This window comes from Eptatretus burgeri, chromosome 13, assembly GCF_056783735.1.
Source record: "Eptatretus burgeri isolate ZD-2024b chromosome 13, Ebu_testis_v1, whole genome shotgun sequence".
NCBI lineage: Eukaryota > Metazoa > Chordata > Myxini > Myxiniformes > Myxinidae > Eptatretus > Eptatretus burgeri.
Window position 1 is genome coordinate 28,821,659 of NC_140973.1, and position 22,371 is coordinate 28,844,029.

At 42.9% G+C, this 22,371-nt stretch overlaps 2 protein-coding genes across 9 annotated transcripts in view; one reads left to right on the forward strand and one right to left on the reverse strand.

The window, feature by feature from the left end:
- GABRA6 (gamma-aminobutyric acid type A receptor subunit alpha6) overlaps positions 1 to 22,371 on the reverse strand; it is a 453,203-nt gene that overhangs the window by 375,713 nt on the left and 55,119 nt on the right. The window lies entirely within an intron of this gene.
- Positions 1 to 22,371, forward strand: part of LOC147014140 (gamma-aminobutyric acid receptor subunit beta-3-like) — a 272,785-nt gene that overhangs the window by 177,071 nt on the left and 73,343 nt on the right. For 7 of the 8 annotated variants that reach the window (XR_015050658.1, XM_085851840.1, XM_085851844.1 and 4 more), the window contains exon 6: positions 15,130 to 15,267. The exons of the other annotated variant lie outside the window; for it this stretch is intronic. Coding sequence is in view for 6 of the 7 variants with exons in the window: in XM_085851840.1 (XP_085707966.1) it covers positions 15,130 to 15,267 (138 nt within the window). In the remaining variant the exon portion in view is untranslated. The remainder of the gene's footprint in view (positions 1 to 15,129; positions 15,268 to 22,371) is intronic. 8 annotated transcript variants of the gene reach the window in all.

Genomic DNA, 22,371 nt, shown 5'->3' on the forward strand with positions numbered 1-22,371 from the left:
TTTGAAAGAGCTACATGCATTTATGGCAAAGAGTGGTCATGATGTGCATGTGACAACAATATCCCAAGCATTCCACAAGTCTGGCCTGTATGGTAGGGTGGCAAAAAGGAAGCCAACTGCGTGCCATTCCCAAATGGACATTTTTTTTTCTATACCTTGTCGAGGCTCGTATGAGAGCAAACATACAATGCACAGCAAGGGGGCACGAGACAAGAGAGGCGGCAGTGGGAAGGACAAAACAGTGGGAAACAAAGACATGAGGAGATCTGTGGAAGGGAGAGGGGTGGGGTGGGGAACACAGGGAATAAAAGATGGACATTACAGGGACTTTCAGGAAGGAAAGCAGGGAATTTGAAGGAGGTGGGTTTGGGGTGGATTAACGGGGGTAGAAAAGATCGAGGATTTGGATGGGGGATGATAAGAGGTGGTGGTGAACAGCTGTTTTGAAGGCCTGGAGGGAAGAATGGGATTGAATAGAGTGAGGGAGTTTATTCCAAAGGTGGGGAAAAAGAGGAATGAAAGAGTGAAGGTGAGCAGTGATCTGTGATTTTGGTAGTTTTACTAGAAGGGGGTTGTTCGCAGACCTTGTGCGCGCTGCGGAAATGTGGTGGGGACAAATCGCAGAGAGAGCAGGGGGGGGCGAGACTGGAGAGGAGACGCTAGAAGACAGAGAGACCACCGACCTGCCTGCGGTGAGAGAATGAGAGGCCCAAAGACTCAGCCTCATCGCGGGAGATGCCAATGATCAGAAATGCCTTGGTTTCCACAGCATGAAGCCGAGAAAGGTGGGAGGCAGGAGCACCAGCCCAAAGGGGAGAGCAGTACTCCATCAGGCTGTGGACGAAAGCTTTGTAAGTGGTCAGGAGCTCAGGTGGGCCGAGGAAGGACTTTGCACGACGGAGGATTCCCAGTCGGAGTCTGGCTTCGGAGGCCAGGTTTGAAATGTGGCTTTCCCAGGAAAGATCATGGCAGATAGTGAGACCCAGAAGCTTGAAAGAAAGGACTTCTTTCAGAGGATTGTTGAGAAAGTGGATGGGGGGGTTTTCCAAATGGTCCTTTCGGAGAGAGATAGTGAGAGTGTGAGATTTGTCTGGATTGAAAGACATGTTCCATGTGTTGGACCAGTTTGTGATTTTACCCAGATCTGCAGAGAGCGAAGAAGCTGCTGCATGCCGGTCTGAGGGGAGACAGATGGTACGGCAGAGGGTGGAGTCATCAGCAAAGAAATAAAGAGGATTTTCCAGAGAGTCGGAGAGATCATTGATGAAAACCAGCAAAAGAAAAGGGCCAAGAATGCTGCCTTGAGGAACTCCAGCCTGGACAGGAAGAGGGGATGAAAGAACTCCATTTAGGGCCACACGTTGACTGCGACAGGAGAGGAAGTCTGCGAGCCATGAGTGGAGATGGCCTTGGATACCATAGGAAGAGAGTTTGGTGAGCAGGGCAGGGTGCCAGACCATGTCAAAAGCACGTGATATGTCTAGGGATATGGCTCGGATTTCATGTCCGGCATTGAGGACCTCCATCCATTGTTGGGAGAGCAGAAGCAGCATATCCAGGGAAGAGCGACCTGGTCTGAAACCAAATTGATGATCGGAAATCAAGCCATTGGAGAAGAGGAAGGATTTAATGTCTGAAGCGATGATGGATTCCATAACCTTGCTGATGATTGGGAGAAGGCTGATTGGTCTGTAGTTGCAGGGATCTGTTTTTGCACCCTTTTTATGCAGGGCAGTAATGTTTGCTGATTTCCAAGTAGATGGCAGATGACCTTGAGCAAATGAGAGGGTGAATAGAACAGAGAGAGGGTGAGCAAGAGCAGAAGAGGAAGTTTTGAGGACACGTGGGCTGATGCCGTCTGGACCGGTTGCAGAAGCTGAGTCGAAGTTTGACAGCAAGCTCTCCACCTTGTCAGGAGAAAAGGACACAGAGTCCAGGGACAGTTGGGTGTGACTGGGTAAGGTGGGTAGAGAAAGTGATGGGTTTTGGACACAAGATTTAGCTGCAAACACCGAGTTTAGGCATTCAGCCTTTTCACGTGCGGTATCAGCAGTGCGGCCATTTGAGGTAAGGGAGGGGATGGAGGGGGAACATACACCAGAAACAGATTTGATTAGACGCCCCCAGGATTTGGAGGAGGGAGAGAGGTTTGAGAGTTCAGACTTGAGCTTAGAAAGATGTTGTTTTATGGCTCTCCTGAGGGTAGATACACACTTGTTCCGAGCTTTATGGAATGAACTGAGATTACTTCAGTTGGGTTTGCTTTTCATGAGGCAAAGGCAAGTTGTTTCAGGACAATTGCCTCACCACAAGCTTCCGTGAACCAAGGACGGGAGGAAGGGTAGGACAACTGAAGATGAAAGGGGATAAATCTGTGCATGAGAGAGAGCAAGATTCTTTGAAAGAATTCCCAGGATCAGTTGATGTTGGAGAAAGTAGCGATAGGAGACCAGTCTATAAGTTTGATGGCTGCTTGGAGACCCTGCCAGTCAGCTTGAGTGAAATGCCAGACTCTACGGCGGTGAGGTGGTTCTCTGATAATAGCCAGAGAGAGGTCCACTTTGACAAGGACATGGTCAGAAGAACCGATTGGAGTGGAGGAAGAGCAGCAGATATTGTCAGGGAAATTTGAAATTTCATTTTAACCTTCTCTGTACTCGAACCACAATGCTACAACCTTCATACAATCACCACAACACCTTCTTTCTAAATCACCACGATAACCTACGCTTAACCTCCTCACCACAATCACTTCAACCGCTCCAAATGCTTCAACGTCCTCACCATAAATGCCACAGCGCTTCATCCACCTCACACAACCGCAACAACACACCGCAATTACAGTCAGCACCTCGGATGATCACCACTATCCTTTAAGGATGTCAGGGAACAATGGACATGACCCACCATGATGGATGCTTGAGGTCAGAAGAGATTTGGCACGTATCTCAGAGTGCAAGTATGCACGGGGGTCCGTTCAACATCACCTGAGTAGCCCTGCGCCACAACGGTTAAAGGGAATCCCCAACGGAGCACCGAGGCCAAACACCAGTCTTGGTGAGGTTGAAATCAACTTTAATAACACACACGATACAACGTGCCCGACTCGGCCAAACCTTCCACGATACAGCACCCCTGCATGGTAACCCTGTGCACCACGCTCCTACGACAGATTAAACCATGTACTCTACTGGCACTGGCACTCCAATAAGTCGCGACCATCATTAGTTGCCAGCACACGTTTGTGGCCAGAGAGCGCTCCCAAAAATCCACACGTCATGCCAATCTCGGTGTTCCATTGCATGACCGAGTTTGGGGTGAATGAAGCCATTTCAGCTTCGGAGCCTCAAGGGTGGGGCGACTTCTTGGGGAGGCATCTCCGCACCAATGGGATCGCTCAGGAATGCCTATAGAGCATTGTGATCCGATTCTTGGCTTCTCCTTCACAAAGCCTCGATAAAATAACTATGTCAGGATCATTTGAGGCAGTCTACAATCCAGAGTCTGTAACAAAGACGTCGCCCACACCTCAAACTTTCTTTCCCTTTCTTTGCTCTCTAGTTTCCTCAGGTGTGTGTCTGATGGCACCCTTTTATGTTAGCGTAATGATAACATTATAGTAATTGTGTCGGATTAGCTCTGCACTGTGTCCTTTCTTCTTATTGATTATTTACTTATTGATTCACAGGTTATGTTTTCATCCCTTTCTGTCTGTTTATCTGTTTTTCGTTTGTGCGCAAGATATCTCAAAAAGTTGTATCGGCTGCACCTGATACGGTAAGTTACACACAAGTACGCATCGAGGGCACAAGACCCACCTTGATATGGCCATCCACAGGTAAGGTATCACGTGAAGTAGTGTAACCCTGCCAGGATTGGCAGTACCAATCGGCGTTAATGGTTGCTTAGCAACCCATCGGTGCACAGAGTTATCTATGCCTTGCGGCCTCAGGACTGGGTGCTCAGGAAGGAACCGAATGCTTCACCTCGTGGCAAGCCTCGAACCTCGGATCCGTAACAATATACTGTGTGTATATATATATATATATATATATATATATATATATATATATATATATATATATATATATATATATATATATACAATATATCTATATGTATATACATACATACAATTGACCCCTCCCGCACTCCTCCAGATGAATAAGCTGCAAAAAGAAATCCAAGAAGACCCACACAAGGTAAGCACTATGCTGTTTTGAACCCTTCCCAGAGTTCCTTGACAACTATAAAGATGTTCACACATTGTACACACATGAGAATCCCAATGCTATACACGCCCTCAGCTACCGGACCGGTTTCATCGCTTATTGGCGAATCATCAGCGACAGCGCAGACAGCAATGCATACCATGAGGCTCCCAAGCATTCCAGATCGTCAGTCAGGTTTCTTGACTGCCACTGGTAACATGTAACCCAGTGCTACCTGCTCATGGTCGGGTAGTCGGCGACTAAACTGACTACCCTCACTGGCTGGCCAGTGGGGAGGGTGACGGTGACACCCTGCAGGACTAAAAACAATACCTGCAAAAGGGTGGATGAGCTCCTTTAGGGACACAATGGCCATCCAGTATAGAGATGGTGTCTTCAAAAAAAAAACACCCATCCGGTTAGACCGTTTTTTAGGTCGTTGGTTGTCGACAGCAACCGCTCAGGGTGGTACTACCGTTCTGGCTTAGGAGCGTTAAAGTGGTGCCCAGAACCATCTTACACTCTCCGTGTCAGGATTGCTGGTCTTACTTTCTGTCTCACTCAAACTATAACTCCCAGGCTAGCTTTAATATCTCTTTCTTGCAAACAAACATCACACACTTTTCTTACTCACTCATTTTCACTCCTCACTTTACATTCTCTCTTTTATTTCTTTGACATTTGCATCATGTTTCAAAAATGTATTGGGCCCGATATGTTCTCGTGGATCAGGCATTACGTGGCGGAGGTATGCACTCTCCCGAGGTGCCCGTCTAGCTATAGGTTTGTGATGCTTATTATGGCCAACAAGATGGTGCAAAGGTAGCACACTTAGCTTTGAGCTGTCTTGTGGTTTTGATTCCTGACCCAACTATAAACTGTCAGATTGGTGTTTCACAGGTAGGGCGTCACATCACAGAGTATGCAGTTCCTTTGATGGATGATAAGTCGGGTGTCTCATCTGACTGTATTTGTTGGCCGACTTTCACAGAGTGAGAATAATTGGGGCTGTTAAGGTAATAGTAGTAGTAGTAGTTGTAGTAATTGTAGTCGTCATCGTAGTAGTCTCATGTAATTAACCTTTTCATTCTTGAACAACTGCTCATCAGTAAATCGGAAAAAAAACCTTAGCAGGCGGATATTTAGCATGGAAGGAAAAGACGTCCGAGATGTTCGGAATCCAAGCCAATCCTTTATTCCAACCGCGACCCAACAACCTGCACCCGCTCGTCTCTCTTCCGGTTTCACCGGGTTCCGGAAAACTCCCGATCAACCCAAGCTTGAGAATATTTACATATTATAACAGGAAATGCAAAATGATGCCACTGCAGATCGCAATGGCAGGCAAGTTCTCCTCGACCTTTTGTGAGACGATTGAAGAAGAATTCTCCCGAACGATAAATAGTAAGCCTCGTCTCAGTGATAACTCGAGCAGTCTTCTCTTGCTATTATAAATCACCCATGAGGGATGAACGAACATCACAGCCTTCCATTCCGATCAGGGAAACCTCGCCTTTTCCCTTTCGCCGCCCCCTTTTACAAACTCCTCCATCTTCTTTAAACTCAATCTCTCTCTATTTTCATTCCAATCATAAAACTAACACTACACCATTAATTAAACAAAATAAAATGTTAACAAACACTCATGATGTAAAGGAATATTAATGCCATTCCAACATGATAATCAATACAGGTAAAGATGGATACGCAACACCGACGTACACACATGGTCTCCTGCCTGGTGGATATCTGATCACGGTAACACGCTTGCAAGCTTTTGTACACGGCTAACTTCGACAAAAATAGCTCATAATAAAAACTACCATGGGAGTAATTCACATAATCGTGGTCATGATGCGTTATTGCGATAGCATTACAGCCCAATCCGGATGAAATGGGTTAATAAACGAATCAGCATATCTTTATAGCACCTCAATCCCCTATAATCGTGACATGTCTTTCTGATGATGAACATACGGAAACCTCCATATGGGTCATTTTCAAAAATATGTATTTCCGTAAAACACAGAAGGAGTTTCACCCATGTGTGTAGAAACAAAGGAAAACAAACACGTTGGTCCCATGGGTCTCTAAAAGAAAAAGAGACTCTGTGGAAAAAGAATCCTTGGTGGTACCAGTGTGTTAATGGTGTTAAATATATCAGTGGACATTGTAAGTAACTTGGGCCTGGGATTTTGGAGGCTTTGCACGTTCATTTATTGCTTTTTAAACATTTACATGCTAAAATGTTTTCTTATATAATATATAAATTGGCCATCTTTCATCCTATAAAAAGCTCTGCATGACTTATTATTTAATCATCTTTCTTATGATTGTTGGTCGACCTGCCACCAAAAAAATTAGATATGAGATTCTGAAGGGATTCTTGCAATTGCGATAAATTTCACACTATAACAACCATTGCGTGTCCTCAAGCAAGGTGCGCGAGGATGGGGTGACCCCCTGGCCAATCCACCAAAATACCGATTTATGTCCTTGCAAGGAACATGCGCAATTGCGGATTCATCAAACACAGACCACAAAGAGCTCTGGCTCCTAAGGGATTGTCATTGTGCGAGCTGGGCTTGCCAATTTACCGGCTGGCTGCTCAAGCCTCCCAGAGGGCTATGCTCACCAGGGCTGATTTGAGTTGCCTTTGAACTCAGGAGGTCGAGTTGCTTCCAAAAAGTCGGTCCTCACCTATACTTTAGGTAAGATCAGTGAACGCTTTTTATTAAATATTTCGAGTGGCCGTAGTTGCATTTTTGACTCTCAAGCGTCGTAACTAGGCAGCAATGTGTAACTTTGGACTCGCATGTTTCTGTCACTTTAGTTCATAATTCATGTCCAAACTGTCACAAAAAAAACACAAGGAGCACCATGTGTCTGGAAAAATGAAAATTACTTATCATGGATGAAACACCAGGAAAATAGCTTTTCCAAAAGTTATGCAAGTTATTTAAAGTGTTAGCAATGCTAAATGAAGCCTCCGTATCAATGGTGTGTGAAATGAATTTTATATATTTATAAATGGTTCATAAAATGGTTATGATTGACTTATCAATGGTGCATAAAATTATGATGATTTATTTGTCAACGTTATGCAATATGAAGATGATATATTTATCAATGGTGTGTGAAATGATTATGATTTATCAATCATGGTGTTTAAATGAATATGATGTATTTATCAATCATGTGTAAAATTATGAGATAGTTGAATAGTTTATTTGAACTTACATTTGGTAGCTGTTCGGCTAAATTGTGTGCAATTCCAGATTATAGAACTTGAGACATTAAACAACTAGAACTGCACTCGTACAGCGCATAGTCTCACCTCGCTTGCTCATTTTGAACAAAAATACCATCGTTAACTGAACACGTTACTATTATGGCCCACTGCTATTATAGCCCATATGTCCATATCATTCATGCACCGAAACAATGTCACAAACATTGCCATTATCCAAAGGTTTATTGACTCGTGATTGATTATTATGATATTTAACGTCCACTTTTGTGCACATAAAGGCAAAATTTCATGAATGAAGACTAATATGAAAAAAAAATTAAAACTATATTCCCCATGGCTTGTCGATCAGTACAAGTATAAAATTTCACCTTTAACTGTTGAGCAGTTTTGTGGAAGAAGATTTTTTTTTTTAATGTTTTTAGAGTCAATCCAATATGGCCACTAGACCATGTGACCAATGTCATAAATTTAATTCTTCACTCACATCGGGATGTAGAACACATAGATGATGCTTTGGATTATTTTGGATAAAGATTTCGATTCAACCAATTATGGCTGGAATACCACTTCACCAATTATGTCATCGTTATCACCCTATATACAGCACCTCATGGGGAGTTGACGACATATGTCAAGTTTCAATTTTTTTCATTGAGGAGTTTCGGAGAAAAATATTGCCAATTTTTTTTCCCCTTTAATCCAATATGGCTCCAATATCATGTCACTTATGATGTCAAGGTTATCAACAAAATATTCTCTATGTGGAGTCCCTCCTGTGCTTAAAGTTTTGCACCAAAGGACAATATGTTGCAGAGAAAAACATTTTTAAAGCGAAAATATATAGATGCAGTCACACACACACACAGACACACACCACGAATGATGAAGAAGAACCTTACAAAGATTCTAAGAAACATTCTTGGGCACATTACCACAAACTAATTTCAGTTGGAAGCTGTATGGGGCTCAGTGACAATCCTGAGAAGAGCCCTCAGAAGAAAACTCTAAGAACAACACAACTTCACAACTGAGGCCATGAATCGAGATATTCACCGAAACGAAGGTGGATACTTCGAGTCCTGGGAGGACTCTGCTCCACATTGTGAAACCCACATATGGAGAAAACAACAGACGGAGGTGGATACTTTGAGTGCACACTTTGAGACATGGTAGGTCTTCGTTCCAACTCCTGAAACTCACATAAGGAATTAACAACCAACGACACACACACACACACACACACACACACACACACACACACACACACACACACACACACACACACACACACACACACACACACGCCCACAATTGCAAAACCACATCTCCCAAAAATGATGATGTATTTATCAATGGTATGCAAAATGATTATGATGTATTTACAGTATCAAAGGTGTGTAAAATGATTATTATGCATTTATCAATCATGTGTAAAATTACCCCCGTGCACGCGAAGCGAAAAGCGGGGTTAAGCAATTGGTTCATGTCCGTCTGTCTGTCTTATCAGTTTGTGATCGTCAGTTTATGATCGAGAAACAGCCTATTTAAATCGAATGTTATATTTTGAACACGAATACTGTCGGACGCCACTATTCGTGGAGGATACGTTCCTGAAAAAATGTCAGAGTCCACGAATATCGGGGCATTGTTATTATTTTTTTTAACATGGTCTAGGCTCGTGGAAGAGCGATTACACAGAACAAATCGGGCCACAACATAACAAAGGGAACAGCAGGAGAAAGGGGAAACACCAACAGCAGGACAGAGGGGGAAAGTAGATGGAGACGGACAAAGAAGAGATGCAGATAAATATGAGGGGTAAGGGAGAAAGCAAGGGGTGAACAATGTGGATACATAAGCAAAATTGTGTTTGACCATTTTGTGATTTTGTCAAGGTCTGAGGGGAGTGGAGAGGCCTGCCTGTCAGAAGCATGAGAGATGTCACAGCACAGAGTGGAGTCATCAGCAAAGAGATAACGAGGATTTCCCAGAGAGTCAGTGAGATCATTGATGAAGATTAGGAATAATATGGGGCCTATAACACTGCCTTCGGGTACTCTAGCCTTGACAGGGAGAGGAGATGAAAGGGTTTCGTTGAGAGCCACACGTTGTCTACGAGAGTGGAGGAAGTCAGTAATCTAAGAGTGGAGTTAGCCTTTGATTCCATCGGCAGACAGTTTGGAGAGCAAGGCAGGATGCCAGACTGTATCAAAAGCTCGACATATGTCCAGAGAGGTGGCCTTGATCTCATTTCTGATATCGAGGGCCTCCACCATTGTTGGGAGGATAGAAGCAGCATCTCCAAGGTAGAGTGACCATGTTTGAATCCGAATTGATGATCTGAGATGAGGCTGTTGGAGAAAAGGAATAATTTTATGTCAGCTGCGATGATGGATTCATTGACCTTGCTGATGATTGGAAGTACAGTAAGCGAATTAGGCTGTAGTTAAGGGAATCCATTTTTGCACCTTTTTGTTTAATGCTGTTATGTTGGCTGATTTCCAATTTCCCAGGTGGATATAGGAAACCAGTCTTTAAGTGTGAAAAACAAAAAACAATTTTTTTTAAAAACCGCGAATACGTGAAACGTGAATGTAGAAGCAGGTCACACTTTATGATCCATGAATACGCGGGGTCCGTGAATAGTGAATCAGTGAATAGTGGGATCCGACAATGGAAAGACAAGTTTGCAGTTTACTATATATTGGCTCTGAATTTGTCCCGATCACACATGAGCAGAGAGGAGTGAGATCAAAATTTTTTACTGTCTGCCTCCCTGGCAGTCAAACATAATTCAAAATCATTCCAAACAGGAACCTTACTGTTTTTAAGGACGTCATAATGGACACATATAACAGGCACGAAGAACTAATGTAATGTGTTAGATGGGGTGTTGTCATAGCCGCTGGAGACAATGGTGGTAAAACCCAGAATTTATTTATTTATTTGCCTTTTAACCTCTTTAAATCTTTATTTAAATTGAATTGTACACTTGAAGGCTGTATAACACAACTCATCTTCATCATACTTCCAAAAACCATGCAATATATCAATACGGTATATAGTATGAGAGGGTGTGGCATGTTTTCCGGGGTAAAGAAGAGGCCACCATAATGGCAATGTACCATCATCTCCATCAAATCATCTTTATCGTCACCATCATCAACATCGCCATCGCATTATTGGATCCAGTTTATCATCATTATTATTGTTAGAGGTAAGTTTAATGATCTTAATAAGTCAAGAAAATAAACTTTATTTTATGTTCTTCATACAGGAAAATAAGCCTGGTGTTGGCTTGCCAGTTATGGTGCCTGGCTTAAAATAATTGGGTCTTGAGTTCAGCCCCTGTCATGCTGTTAAGGTCTAAGTCAGATTTGCTCTACGGCGAGGATACGGCAGCCGTACGCCCTCTGAATTGACAGAAACGTGCGGCGGCATCAGAGTTTCTGAGGTGGCCTCAGGGTGGCCCTACACCGTATGGCTATATTTTACAGGCTGTAGAGTCGCTGTGGAATTATAGCGTGGAGTTATAACTTTTTTTCATTTCTTCGTTCGCCATAGCAATTCGACAAGCCGAAACAAAAGAACTGGTAAAAAAAACCCACTCGTTACCGTCCGTATGGCCGCATGTTCGCCTTAGGGCCCCCCTGCGGTCACCCTGCGGTCCCCCTGTGGGCACCTTGCATCTGCCTTGAAAATTCTATGGCTGCCGCAGGAACGCCCTAAGGTCACCGTGCGACATCAAATCAAAGACCGTACGGCACCCCCACATTTTCGGTCTCCACAATTTATAAATATGCCGTTCGGCTACCCACAAAATAAAAACATATGTGACTGCTACATTCTGTGACCGTGGAAATACTGCGGCCGCCGTATAATTGCTAGTGGCCGTAGATTTTGGAGACCCCACGGCCGCCGTGGCAAATGTGACTTAGGCCCAAATAACACCATGTGGGTTACCTCAACCTGAAATCCTTCTGAGGTCAGCAAAATGACTATCAGCTTACTGGGAACGGGGTACAGCATGAGCGACACAGCTGCGCTCACAGCAATGATGCAACCAGCAGGCACAGGCTGCATACCAAATAATAATATTGTCGTGTCCAGTGGGTTTGCCCCTACCTGTATGGATGGCCAAACAGTTCTCTTGGAGGCTTACAGCCGAGATTCTCGGAGATTATGGCGTGCATGAGAAGGAAAGGGCGACAAAGGACAGAGGTACACAGGTTGTACTCAAACCCACAACAGATACACAGACACCAGCAAATTGAATAAATAATGATTTAGTGAACAGAAAATCAACAGTTACAATGGAAATAAATCAAGACGTGAGGTAACCTAAATCTAATTTCAAGGCACCTCCACACAGACTAAAATATAAACAAGGGGACAGAATAAATCAAAGGAAAGTCCCTCCTTTATTTCAGCACTTAGATTTGGGTCCAGAAGTGAGTTTTGGTATCTTGAAAGTCACCAAACCATTTCGTCACTACACCGGAAAATGCGCCCAACATGGCACGCAGCCACTCTCTGGGCGGGTAAACGTACGGGAAGTAATTGTGGTGGCAATACTCAACGCCAAGGCTCAGAGACCGCTGTGCAGATTCTTGCATCAATCGTCCTCACCGACCCCCCTCACCGTCTCTTTCCCCCGATAGCTCGACATGAGGCTTCAAGGCTGGTCCCACATGATTTAGTCCAAGAGTCAATGACTAGCGTCTTGCTCCATCACACTGGCAAATTCACAGCACGACACGAGAATTGTTGCTGTATTTCGTCGTGTCCATCCAGACGTAGCCAGCCAGCGAGACCCCCTCACTCGATCGCATCTTCCCACAACTGTGTCCCCTCCATTCTCCTTTCAGAACACCGATTCTATCTCAATCCTCCCGTCTCCACCAAACCTTCTTCCTCACTCACTTCTGTCGCTTCTTTCTGGTCATGTTCTGACCACCGATTCCATCCCAAACTCGGTCCGCTCACCACAAAACAGTGTGACCTTTTTCACTCCTGCAATGGGTGACTCCCCCCTGTTCTCTTCCAGACGTGCTCTTCTCCCTCTTACTCTCTGACTTCAGGCCCATTAATCATCCACTCCAGGGGCATGGTCTGCTCGCTGTCCCCCCTGGAGGCAGGTCTTTTTGCCTGCTTGGACGCGCAGCTCGATTGTTGTTTTAAGGACGTGATCCCTCCTGTGATAATGATGCAAGGATGGTCTTGAAATACAAAAAAATAGGAAAAGGTCACAGGGGGTAATTGCATACTGGAGGAAATTATCCTTAATCCCTACCTAATTAAAACAGCACCACCCCTCATGTGGTGACGCAACACTTAAGCTCACAGTTTCCCTACTTAATTTACATTGAGATGTCTCCTACATGTCCACAGACTAAGCAACTCTATATGATCCTATCTTTCTTATGAAATTCCTCCATCTACCCCCACAAAAAATAACAATAATAAAATTCAAGAAAATAAACTTTATTTTATGTTCTTAATACAGGAAAATAATACTTTATTTTCTGTTCTTAATAACTCTTTTTTCATGAAAATAAATAGTACAAAACAATGCACAGACATGTTAATTAAAGCTTCAGTTTGGACAAATTTTAAAGTTCAAATCCCAAACTCTATTTTCCCCATTACCTGCTAAATTTGTGGTTCACAAGGATTTTCAAGAATGTAACCCCAGCGAATGGCAAAGCCCTCCTGTACATACTTGAACATTGCATGGGGTATCATGTTCTATGAATTCTCTAGTTAACTGTTTATAAATAGTGTATATAATGAATACGTATTTATCACTGGTGTATAAAATTATTCTTATGCATTTATCAGTTCTGTAAAATAATTATGTATTTATCAATGGTGTGTAAAATTATTATATACATATGAATGGTGTATAAAATGATAATTATACATTTATCAATGGTGTATAAAATTATTATGTATATGTTAATGGAGTAAAAAATGAATATATATTTATCAGTTGTGTGTAAAATTATTATGTATTTATCAATGGTGTATAAAATTATTATGTATTTATAAATGGTGTTTAAAATACCAGGCGCAGTGGCGTGCGCCTGTAATCCGGCTACTCGGAGGCTTGGGTTGGAGGATCGCTTGAGGATGGGAGCTCTGCGCTGGGCCATGTTATGAGAAGGTGTAGGGCAGCCTGGAATCATGGCGAAACCCAATCCTTATCCCTGTGTTGTAAGAGGCGACCAGGGTTGTGTCAGGAAGGGCATCCGGCGTAAAACTTATGCCAAATCAGTATGCGGATCATAACGGATGATCCGCTGTGGCGACGCCCTTACGGGAGCAGCCGAAAGACGAACAACACAAATGGTGTTTAAAATTATTACATATTTATCAATGGTGTATCATATTATTATGTATTTATCGATGGTGTATAAAATCATTACATATTTATCGATGGTGTATAAAATGATTATTATGTATTTATCAATGGTGTGTAAAATTATTATCACGTATTTATCAATGGTGTATAAAATTATTACATATTTATCGATGGTGTATAAAATGATTATTATGTATTTATCAATGGTGTATAAAATTATTATGTATTTATCTATGGTGTATAAAATTGTTACTATGTATTTATAAATGGTGTATAAAATTATTACATATTTATCAATAGTGTATAAAATGATTGTTATGTATTTATCGATGGTGTGTAAAATGATTATTATGTATTTATCAATGGTGTGTAAAATTATTATTACATATTTGTCAATTGTGTATAAAATTATTATTATGTATTTTTCAATGGTGTGTAAAATTATTATTACATATTTGTCAATGGTGTATAAAATTATTATGATGTATTTATCGATGGTGTGTAAAATGATTATTATCTATTTATAAATGGTGTGTAAAATTATTATGATGTACTTATCAATGGTGTATAAAATGATTATTACATATTCATCAATGGCGTATAAAATGATAATTTATTTATCAATGGTGTGTATAATTATGATTGTTTATTTATCAATGGTGTATAAAATGAATATGTATTTATTAGTGGTGTGTAAAATGAACATTATTTATTTTGCCAGACAAGCCAGTCCTTTATTACCACCACCACCAAAGGTGGATAGAGGTTATGTTTTGGCTGTCTGTTTGTCTGTGAACAGGATATCTCAAAAAGTTATGGACGGATTTGGACAAAACTTGGACAGCTTGGGTGTGCAATAAGGACAAATTGATTCAATTTTAGTGAAGATCTGGATGTGGATACGAGATGTTTTTTAAAGTCATTCTTCACCATTGAGATATAGGACCAAAAACGATATATAGCATAGTAGTTCAAAAAAATGTTGACAGATTATGACAAAACTTGGTGGATGAGTGGGTAGATGACAATAACAAACCGATTAGATTTTGGTTCAGGTCCAGACGCAGATCTGGCCTATCAGTGGGATACAAAGTATAAACTGTTCGGCCTGGCAGAGATATGCGCTCGATTGAATGCCGTTCTTGTTGATTTTGTTTTTGATTTGAAAAACAAAATTTCACAGCAATCGTGATTTTTTTTTCACGTTACTGGAAGATGCTTATGATGTGAATAATATTTGAAAATTACCTTCTGCTCTTGATTTACATGTTTCTATTTTTACATTTTTGTTCCTTCACTAGATGGCTACACAACAGATGATATTCAGTTTTATTGGCATGGGAATGACTCTGCGGTGACAGGTGTAAAACAGATTGAACTACCACAGTTTTCAATCGTTGAGTTCCGGCTCGTTTCTACACTTGTGGACTTTGCCACAGGTACTTTTCACAAAATTATCAAAAAATTGTCCCTTTTGCATTAAAATGTTGTATTCTGTAAGGTATTATGCTGCAGCATTGTACAATGCACAATGGCTTTATTGTATTTTAAGCCACTACAGTTGTATTTTACTTTATGATGTGAATGCACAATGAGTCCAATGCATTCCTGAGAAGCTGGGAGGTGACAGGGGGAGAGGAGTGCTGGATGGGGTGGGATGAGTGTGTGAGGGGGGAGATTGGAGGGTGCAGGATGAGGTGAATATGGGAGGGGAAGGGCCAGAGGAAGATGGGAGAGGTGGGGTGAAGGGTGTGTGGAAGGACCGGGCATTGAGGTGCAGAGTGAGGCGACACAGGGTTTAGGGACCTTCAATCGTGGAACACAGAGGAAGTGGGGATGGAAGGACTCGAGCGTGAAGGAGATGATTTTGTGGGTTTAACACCGTAATCCTGTATTCATTACTAAACGGATTTGGTGTGAGAATTTGAAGGGCAGAAAGATGAAAAAGTTCATGATGGGTGGTGGGAAGGATGATTTGGGGCACTAAGAAAGATAGCACTGTATGAACATGATGACAGATCAGGCACAGGTTTGATAGCTATCCAGAAGTGAAACAGAAAAGATGGGAAGAAGAGGAAGCAGTATGGGAGAATGAATCAGTTAATGGAGTGGAATCAGAAAAACTGTTTTCGTGCACAATACCATATTCACCTGCCTTACACTTGCTCATTCTGAGTTTTAACATCTCAAGTTAAATTGCCATCAACTGTGATTTCAAGGAAGATCTTCACGTTTTTTCTGGACTTTGTCTTCAACTTTTGAGTTCAATGAATTATCAGATAAACACCACACTCCATATTTTTATTTGTTGTGAGCTCCTCCCTGTGCCTGCTTCACATGAATAACAAAATGGAACAATGTCAGTGGTCTAATGGAAGGTCAGAGTGAGCTCTATAATTAAAAGTCTTGGACCATTGAGTAGCAAGCGCAGCTTTTCCACACACTTTGTTGATCACGTTGTCTGTCTGTTGGACACAACTCTTGGCAAGAGCAGACATTTCTGCATTGAATCGTAGTTACTGCTTTGTTCAATACCAAAGGCAATTAAGTCATCTCAAATTCAGCACATGCCATTCACTTATTTAATTTTTCATCCTGTGTACAGTATTTGAATTCTGTCTTGAGACGTTTCAGTGTTTTTTAGGCTTTATCATATGGCATCCTGGACAATGGCAGCTATTTTTGCAGAATCCAAACAGTAATATGCAAACTCAAAACCATGAAGGCAAGAACCATGACAAGAAAACCATGCCCTTGGCAAGGCAAGAGACACACTCATTTTGCTAACACATTATTCCCAACACGAACTTCGTGAAATGAACTCATCTATCCTGGGACAAACTGCCATCTGCCGTCATTGAATAACATTGGAGAAAAAGAGGTGAAAATGCATAATTTGATATTTCTTTGGCTCGATGGAGGAAAAAAAAAGATTTTTTGAATGTTGATTTTAGTGCATAGATGAACAAATCAAGAGAACTTCAAATAACTTGTCCTTTAGTGTGATGGATTCATTAATCTCAGCCAGCTGTTGCAATCGTGCCGCCATACCACCAAAGCATTGAGGGAATTACTTCCTTCCAAACTCCTCAACCCCATTTTCATAATAAGCTCCCACATTCATCGTGACACAAATGTTCTCCCCAAGAACAAGATACATACGATGGAGAAATGCCAATGTTTTAATTGGACAGTTAAAACAACCGATTTGGTTTTTGATGTGCTGCGGTGCACACTATATCATACTGCTGATGAGTGCACTGCACAACAATACAAGTGAGTTTAACTCGATGGCCATTTCATCCCGAAGGGTTTTTGAAAAAAACGAAATGAGCCTCTTAAAACTACCATAAAATGTCAGATTATTTGACATTGGATAAAGCTCAGTGAGAGCAGGATAACATTGAGATTCGAACATTTCAACAATTATCAAATCGATATGGTAACCATGACATGTACACACACATACATATATATATATATATATATATATATATATATATAAAATGTATTGTATGTATGTATATATATACATATATATAATGTATGTATTGTATATATATATATATATATATATATATATATATATATATATATATATATATATATATATATATATTTATATACATATATAATGTGTGTATTGTATGTATATATATATATATATATATATATATATATATATATATATATATATATATATATATATATATATATATATATATATATATATATATATATATATAAATATATATTTATATACATATATATATATATAATATATGTATTGTATGTATATATATATATATATATGTATATATATATATATATATATATATATATATATATATATATATATATATATATATATATAGTATGTGTATATATACAATATACATACATACATTATATATGTATACACATTCATACATACATACATTATATAGATACATACATACATACATACATTATATATATATATACATATATATTGTTGTGGGCCAGGTATCGGCTGCGAGCATGACCGCTAGTTGGAGCAGCATGTCAACTCCACCGAACACCCAGAATTCAGATCATTACCCTCGGATAACTCCGAAGGTGCTCGTCCCTTACAGGACCGTGAACCGTCAATAATTCAGCCACGTGGGACAGGGTTATTTGCCAATCTTCAAAATACCTAGAGACCCACGTGGCGAGCTACCGCGGAATTCACACCCTCGACGGAGCTAGAACGGGACGAGCCGTAACTGTGCTCGACCCATGCGTAACCTGAGCGGATGGTTACCGAGGTCCCGTCGGTCGAAATGCACAACTCCTGCAGCAACGGCCTTTTTAATTCTCCCAACATGCACTGTGCTAAGCCAATGAAGGAAAGGACAGAAACGAGCTGAAACATTCAACAAATGGATATTTATTTACAATAGGGGGGGAAGGAACACGGAAGAGCAGAGTTAAACTGACTAAGCAATACAATCATGCACAGCAAAAAGCACTTAACAATTCCTACTTATAGACGGACCCACACACAGACGCACACCGAAGAGAAACAGACCCAAATGGTCTTTATTCGGCTCTCCAGCCGCGAAGGATAGTTCGGCTGGGAGTCAGGATGGATGGCTACCTGGCTGCGAGCGCGCGGCTGGACGTCCACCCCTTCCCGGAGCTCCGGTCGCCAAAAGACAGACCAGGGCAGCCAGACGCAGACCAGCGCCAGTGACGAGATGACATCAGAGAACCAGACCAGCGCCAGCGATGAGATGAGATCAGAGAACCAGACCCAGCGGCAGCGACGAGACAAGAAAAACCACGACAGGACGAGACCAGAAGAACCAGCATAGACTGGCTCGATGACCGCGCCGTCCCGTCTATTTCTTTCCTCTCCGGCGTCCGGGGCGGGGGGGGGGGCGTGTCTCACCCCTCCGCACACCTCATTCGCCGGGGAAATCCGTCGTCTCTCCATGATTGGTCGGGGTGTCTCGATTCCCCCCCCCCCCCGAAGAGGGTTTGCTTCTCTTGGAGCCCGCTCTGCGCCCATTGGCCGACCGCCGGCAAACTTGCTCGCATCTCCATGATTGGGCGAGAGAGAGAGAGGCCAGGCCCTTTTGAATTCCGCCCACGTACGTGCTGACACGCAAGCGTGTAATGGTGCTGGTGGAGGATGGTGGAAGGAAGCGAAGGCAGATGTCATCGTTGAAAGTTGTTGTTGTAGTTGTAGTAAGTGTAAAAATCCTATCTATAAAAGAACTTTGCAGCGCATGCACACTTAATTTCCATTAGACAGAGGGGAAAGGGAGCTATCCAGCCACATTTACTTTCAAAATAACTGAGCTATGGGGACCTGAATGTTGAACGCTCATGGCCGCCAGATTCGTAACAATATATATACATATATATATATATATATATATATATATATATATATATATATATATATATATATATATATATATATATATACACACATATATCTACATCAATATATACATACATATATATACAAATTATATATATATATATATATATATATATATATATATTGTTACGTTTGAGGGGGGGGTATGCATTCAAAGGGTAATTAGGAAGTTTAATTCGGGATGCCATGCTGTTCGAGTTTACCAGGATCTCGATGTAATAAGTAGCAATTCAGTGGTGATAAGTTGTCTAGTAATAGTTCATTTCTTCAAGGGGGAAATGATAATTGTCACGTAATTAGATAGCGACATGGGATAGGGTAAGTGTGTCTGCGTAAACCCCTTTTAGTAGTCCCTGGAGGCTGGCCGTGACGTCACAGGACAGGGCTGCGGATGGCTCCGCCCCGTGATCACGATTGGCGGAAGGCGACGGCGGTGGGCCAATAAAACGGCTCGATTGGAAGTGAGAGGACAGGAGGATAAAAAAGGTTCTGTTCAGGGTCGAAAAGGAAGAGGAAGAAGATAGGGACAAAAAGATCGTGTTTTTTTGGTGTGGAGGCTGTTGCGCGGAGAGCGTGCTTGTTGTTGTGCTGATTCGATCGTGTTCTTCATCGTGTCTTGGAGCCTTGCTGAGCCTCGTGCATCACCTTGGTTGGCTCTGGGGTTCTGCTGACTCGGAGTACGGGGTCGAACGGCGGGCGGACCTGCCTCCCTCTCCTGCTCGCAATTTGGCGCCAGAACTGGTTCCCTGGCGGCTGTGAGCGGACTTGGGCCAGGACCAGGAGGTCGACAGCACCACGGTTTCTCCTGCCCCCCCTGACGAGAGCAAGGCCAGCTCGTCCGACGCTGATCCAGGGACAGTTGCGTCCACACCACGGTCCAGCCTGACCACCAGAAGTAGCTACGTTGTGTGTGTGTGTGTGTGTGTGTGTGTGTGTGTGTGTGTGTGTGTGTGTGTGTGTGTGTGTGTGTGTGTGTGTGTGTGTGTGTGTGTGTGTGTGTGTGTGTGTGTGTGTGTGTGTGTGTGTACTTGGCGCCTTAGAGGGTTTGAGAATTGTATATTCATTGGAATTGTCTGTGTTTTCCCCACGCCCGATCCCACACCATCCCGTCGAATCGCCCCGGATCCCTTTTCTTGCCGAGTCTTGTTATTTCTGGTTAAAAATAAAAACAAATAAACATCATCAACTCAGTGAAAAGTGACTCGTGCCACCTTCCTCGTCCCGTTTGCGGTAGAGCGATTAGAACCGCCATGTTTGGGTTATAAATAAATAAACCGCCTCCATCGTTTCGGCTCATTCTACGTTGGCGGGACTGTTCAAGTCCCGTGGACGTCACATTGGTGTCAGGGTGTTGGATGTTCGAACCCCTCTAAATTATATTTGGTATCGGGAGAATATACCAAGATTAAAATATCGCCACGAATTGGAATATAAAATTACTGCAGAAAAGCGTGAGCGCGGGAAAATTTTGACGGGAGTTTTCAAATTAAATTTAATTGGCGGCAAATGGGACTTCTGCACCATGGCGGATGTGCAGATGTTTGAGGAGGAAGGCCACGTGTCTGGCAGCGAGTCGGGGGAAGAAGGGAGAGACGGGGGTAGGGTTGGAACCTCCCCCATTCCGAGCGTGGACCGTGCTTCATTGCCCGTAACGGGGCCGGCAGCGCCGGAAACCGGTGCGATGACGATCTAGACACTGTTGGAACGTTTAATAGCGGACATGACGGTACAAATGGCAAATCAATTCGTGACACAGAGAGCAGAAATGACGGCACAGGGGGCAGAGATGGCGGATCGATTGGGGGTAATGGGGGAACAGTTGGGTGCACGGATTGATTTAATGAGGGATGAATTGGGGGAAAAGATGGAGAAAATGAAAACTGGGATGCAGGAGTGTGTGGATGTTAAATTGGGAGAAATACAAAGTAAATTCGAGGATAGATTGGAGGAAACAAAGGTAGAAATTACATTGGAGGGGGAAAATATACGAAAAAAATTGGTAGATAAAATTGATGCAAAGAACATTCGGGTTGATAAAGTGGATGAAAGCCTGGAACGTCATCGTGCCTGTGTGGATGCTCATATGCAGCTGCAAGTTGAAGAGTGGGGAGAGCTGAGGAAGCAAGGGATGAATTTGGCGGAGGAGGTAAAAGGATTGGAGGCTCATTTGGACGAACAAGATAAAATTATGAGCCAAGATGAAGTCTTGGATAAAGGCCTGGTAGAGCCGTCTTTTGTAAGTAGAGTGTCCGGGTTGGTTGAGGAGCAGCTACAAACTCGTGACAGAGCCTTGGAGGAGGTTGTGCGGGCCCAGAAGATCCTGCGGGAAGAGGTGAATCAGTCCATTCAACGTTTGGAACAGGAGGCAAAATTGACCCATGAGACCCTCACCACAAAACATCTTTGGCCACAGTGGGCTCAGAAATTGGATACGCAGCCACAAGGGTGTTTGATCCCTGGGCTGGATTCGGACAAGGGAGAAACTGAGAAGCGGGCCACCGTAAAAGTGATCCCCCTGGTAAATTTCGACGGGTCGGGGAGCGTTGAAGCTTTTCTGACGCAATTTGAGTGTATTTCCCGACTAAACGGGTGGAATGAGCGGGAACGTACAGGGAATTTGGTGGCAACGTTGCGGGGACCAGTCGCAGATGTGTTAAACGTGATCGCGGAGGGGATGTTGACCAGCTCCCACATTTGCGAGGCGTTGAGCCGTCGGTTTGGGTTCGCGGCAAACTGTGATCTGGTGCGGGCCCAGTTCCAGCACCGCAGATTAAAGCCAGGTGAGACAGTGCAGGAGCTGGCACAGGACATTTACCAATCAGTCAGGATCGCGTATCGGGACCTTACAGTGGAGGCATGGGACAGACTGGCACTAGAGAAATTTTTAGCTGCTCTTCCTGACCCTGAGGTCCGAGCGCCAGTGGAGTTACAGGATCCACCCACCGTTCACCGAGCGGCCGAGTGCGCGGCCAGGCTGGCCTCGTGGAGTCGGCCGGGTCGGGTTCCAGAGAGGCCATCGGTGATGATCCGACAGGCGGAGATCCAGGATCAGGGAGGGGGGCTGGGAGAAATTGGCATTACCCAAATGTTTCAGGAAATTTGCCAGAAACTGTCAAGTTTGATAAATGGT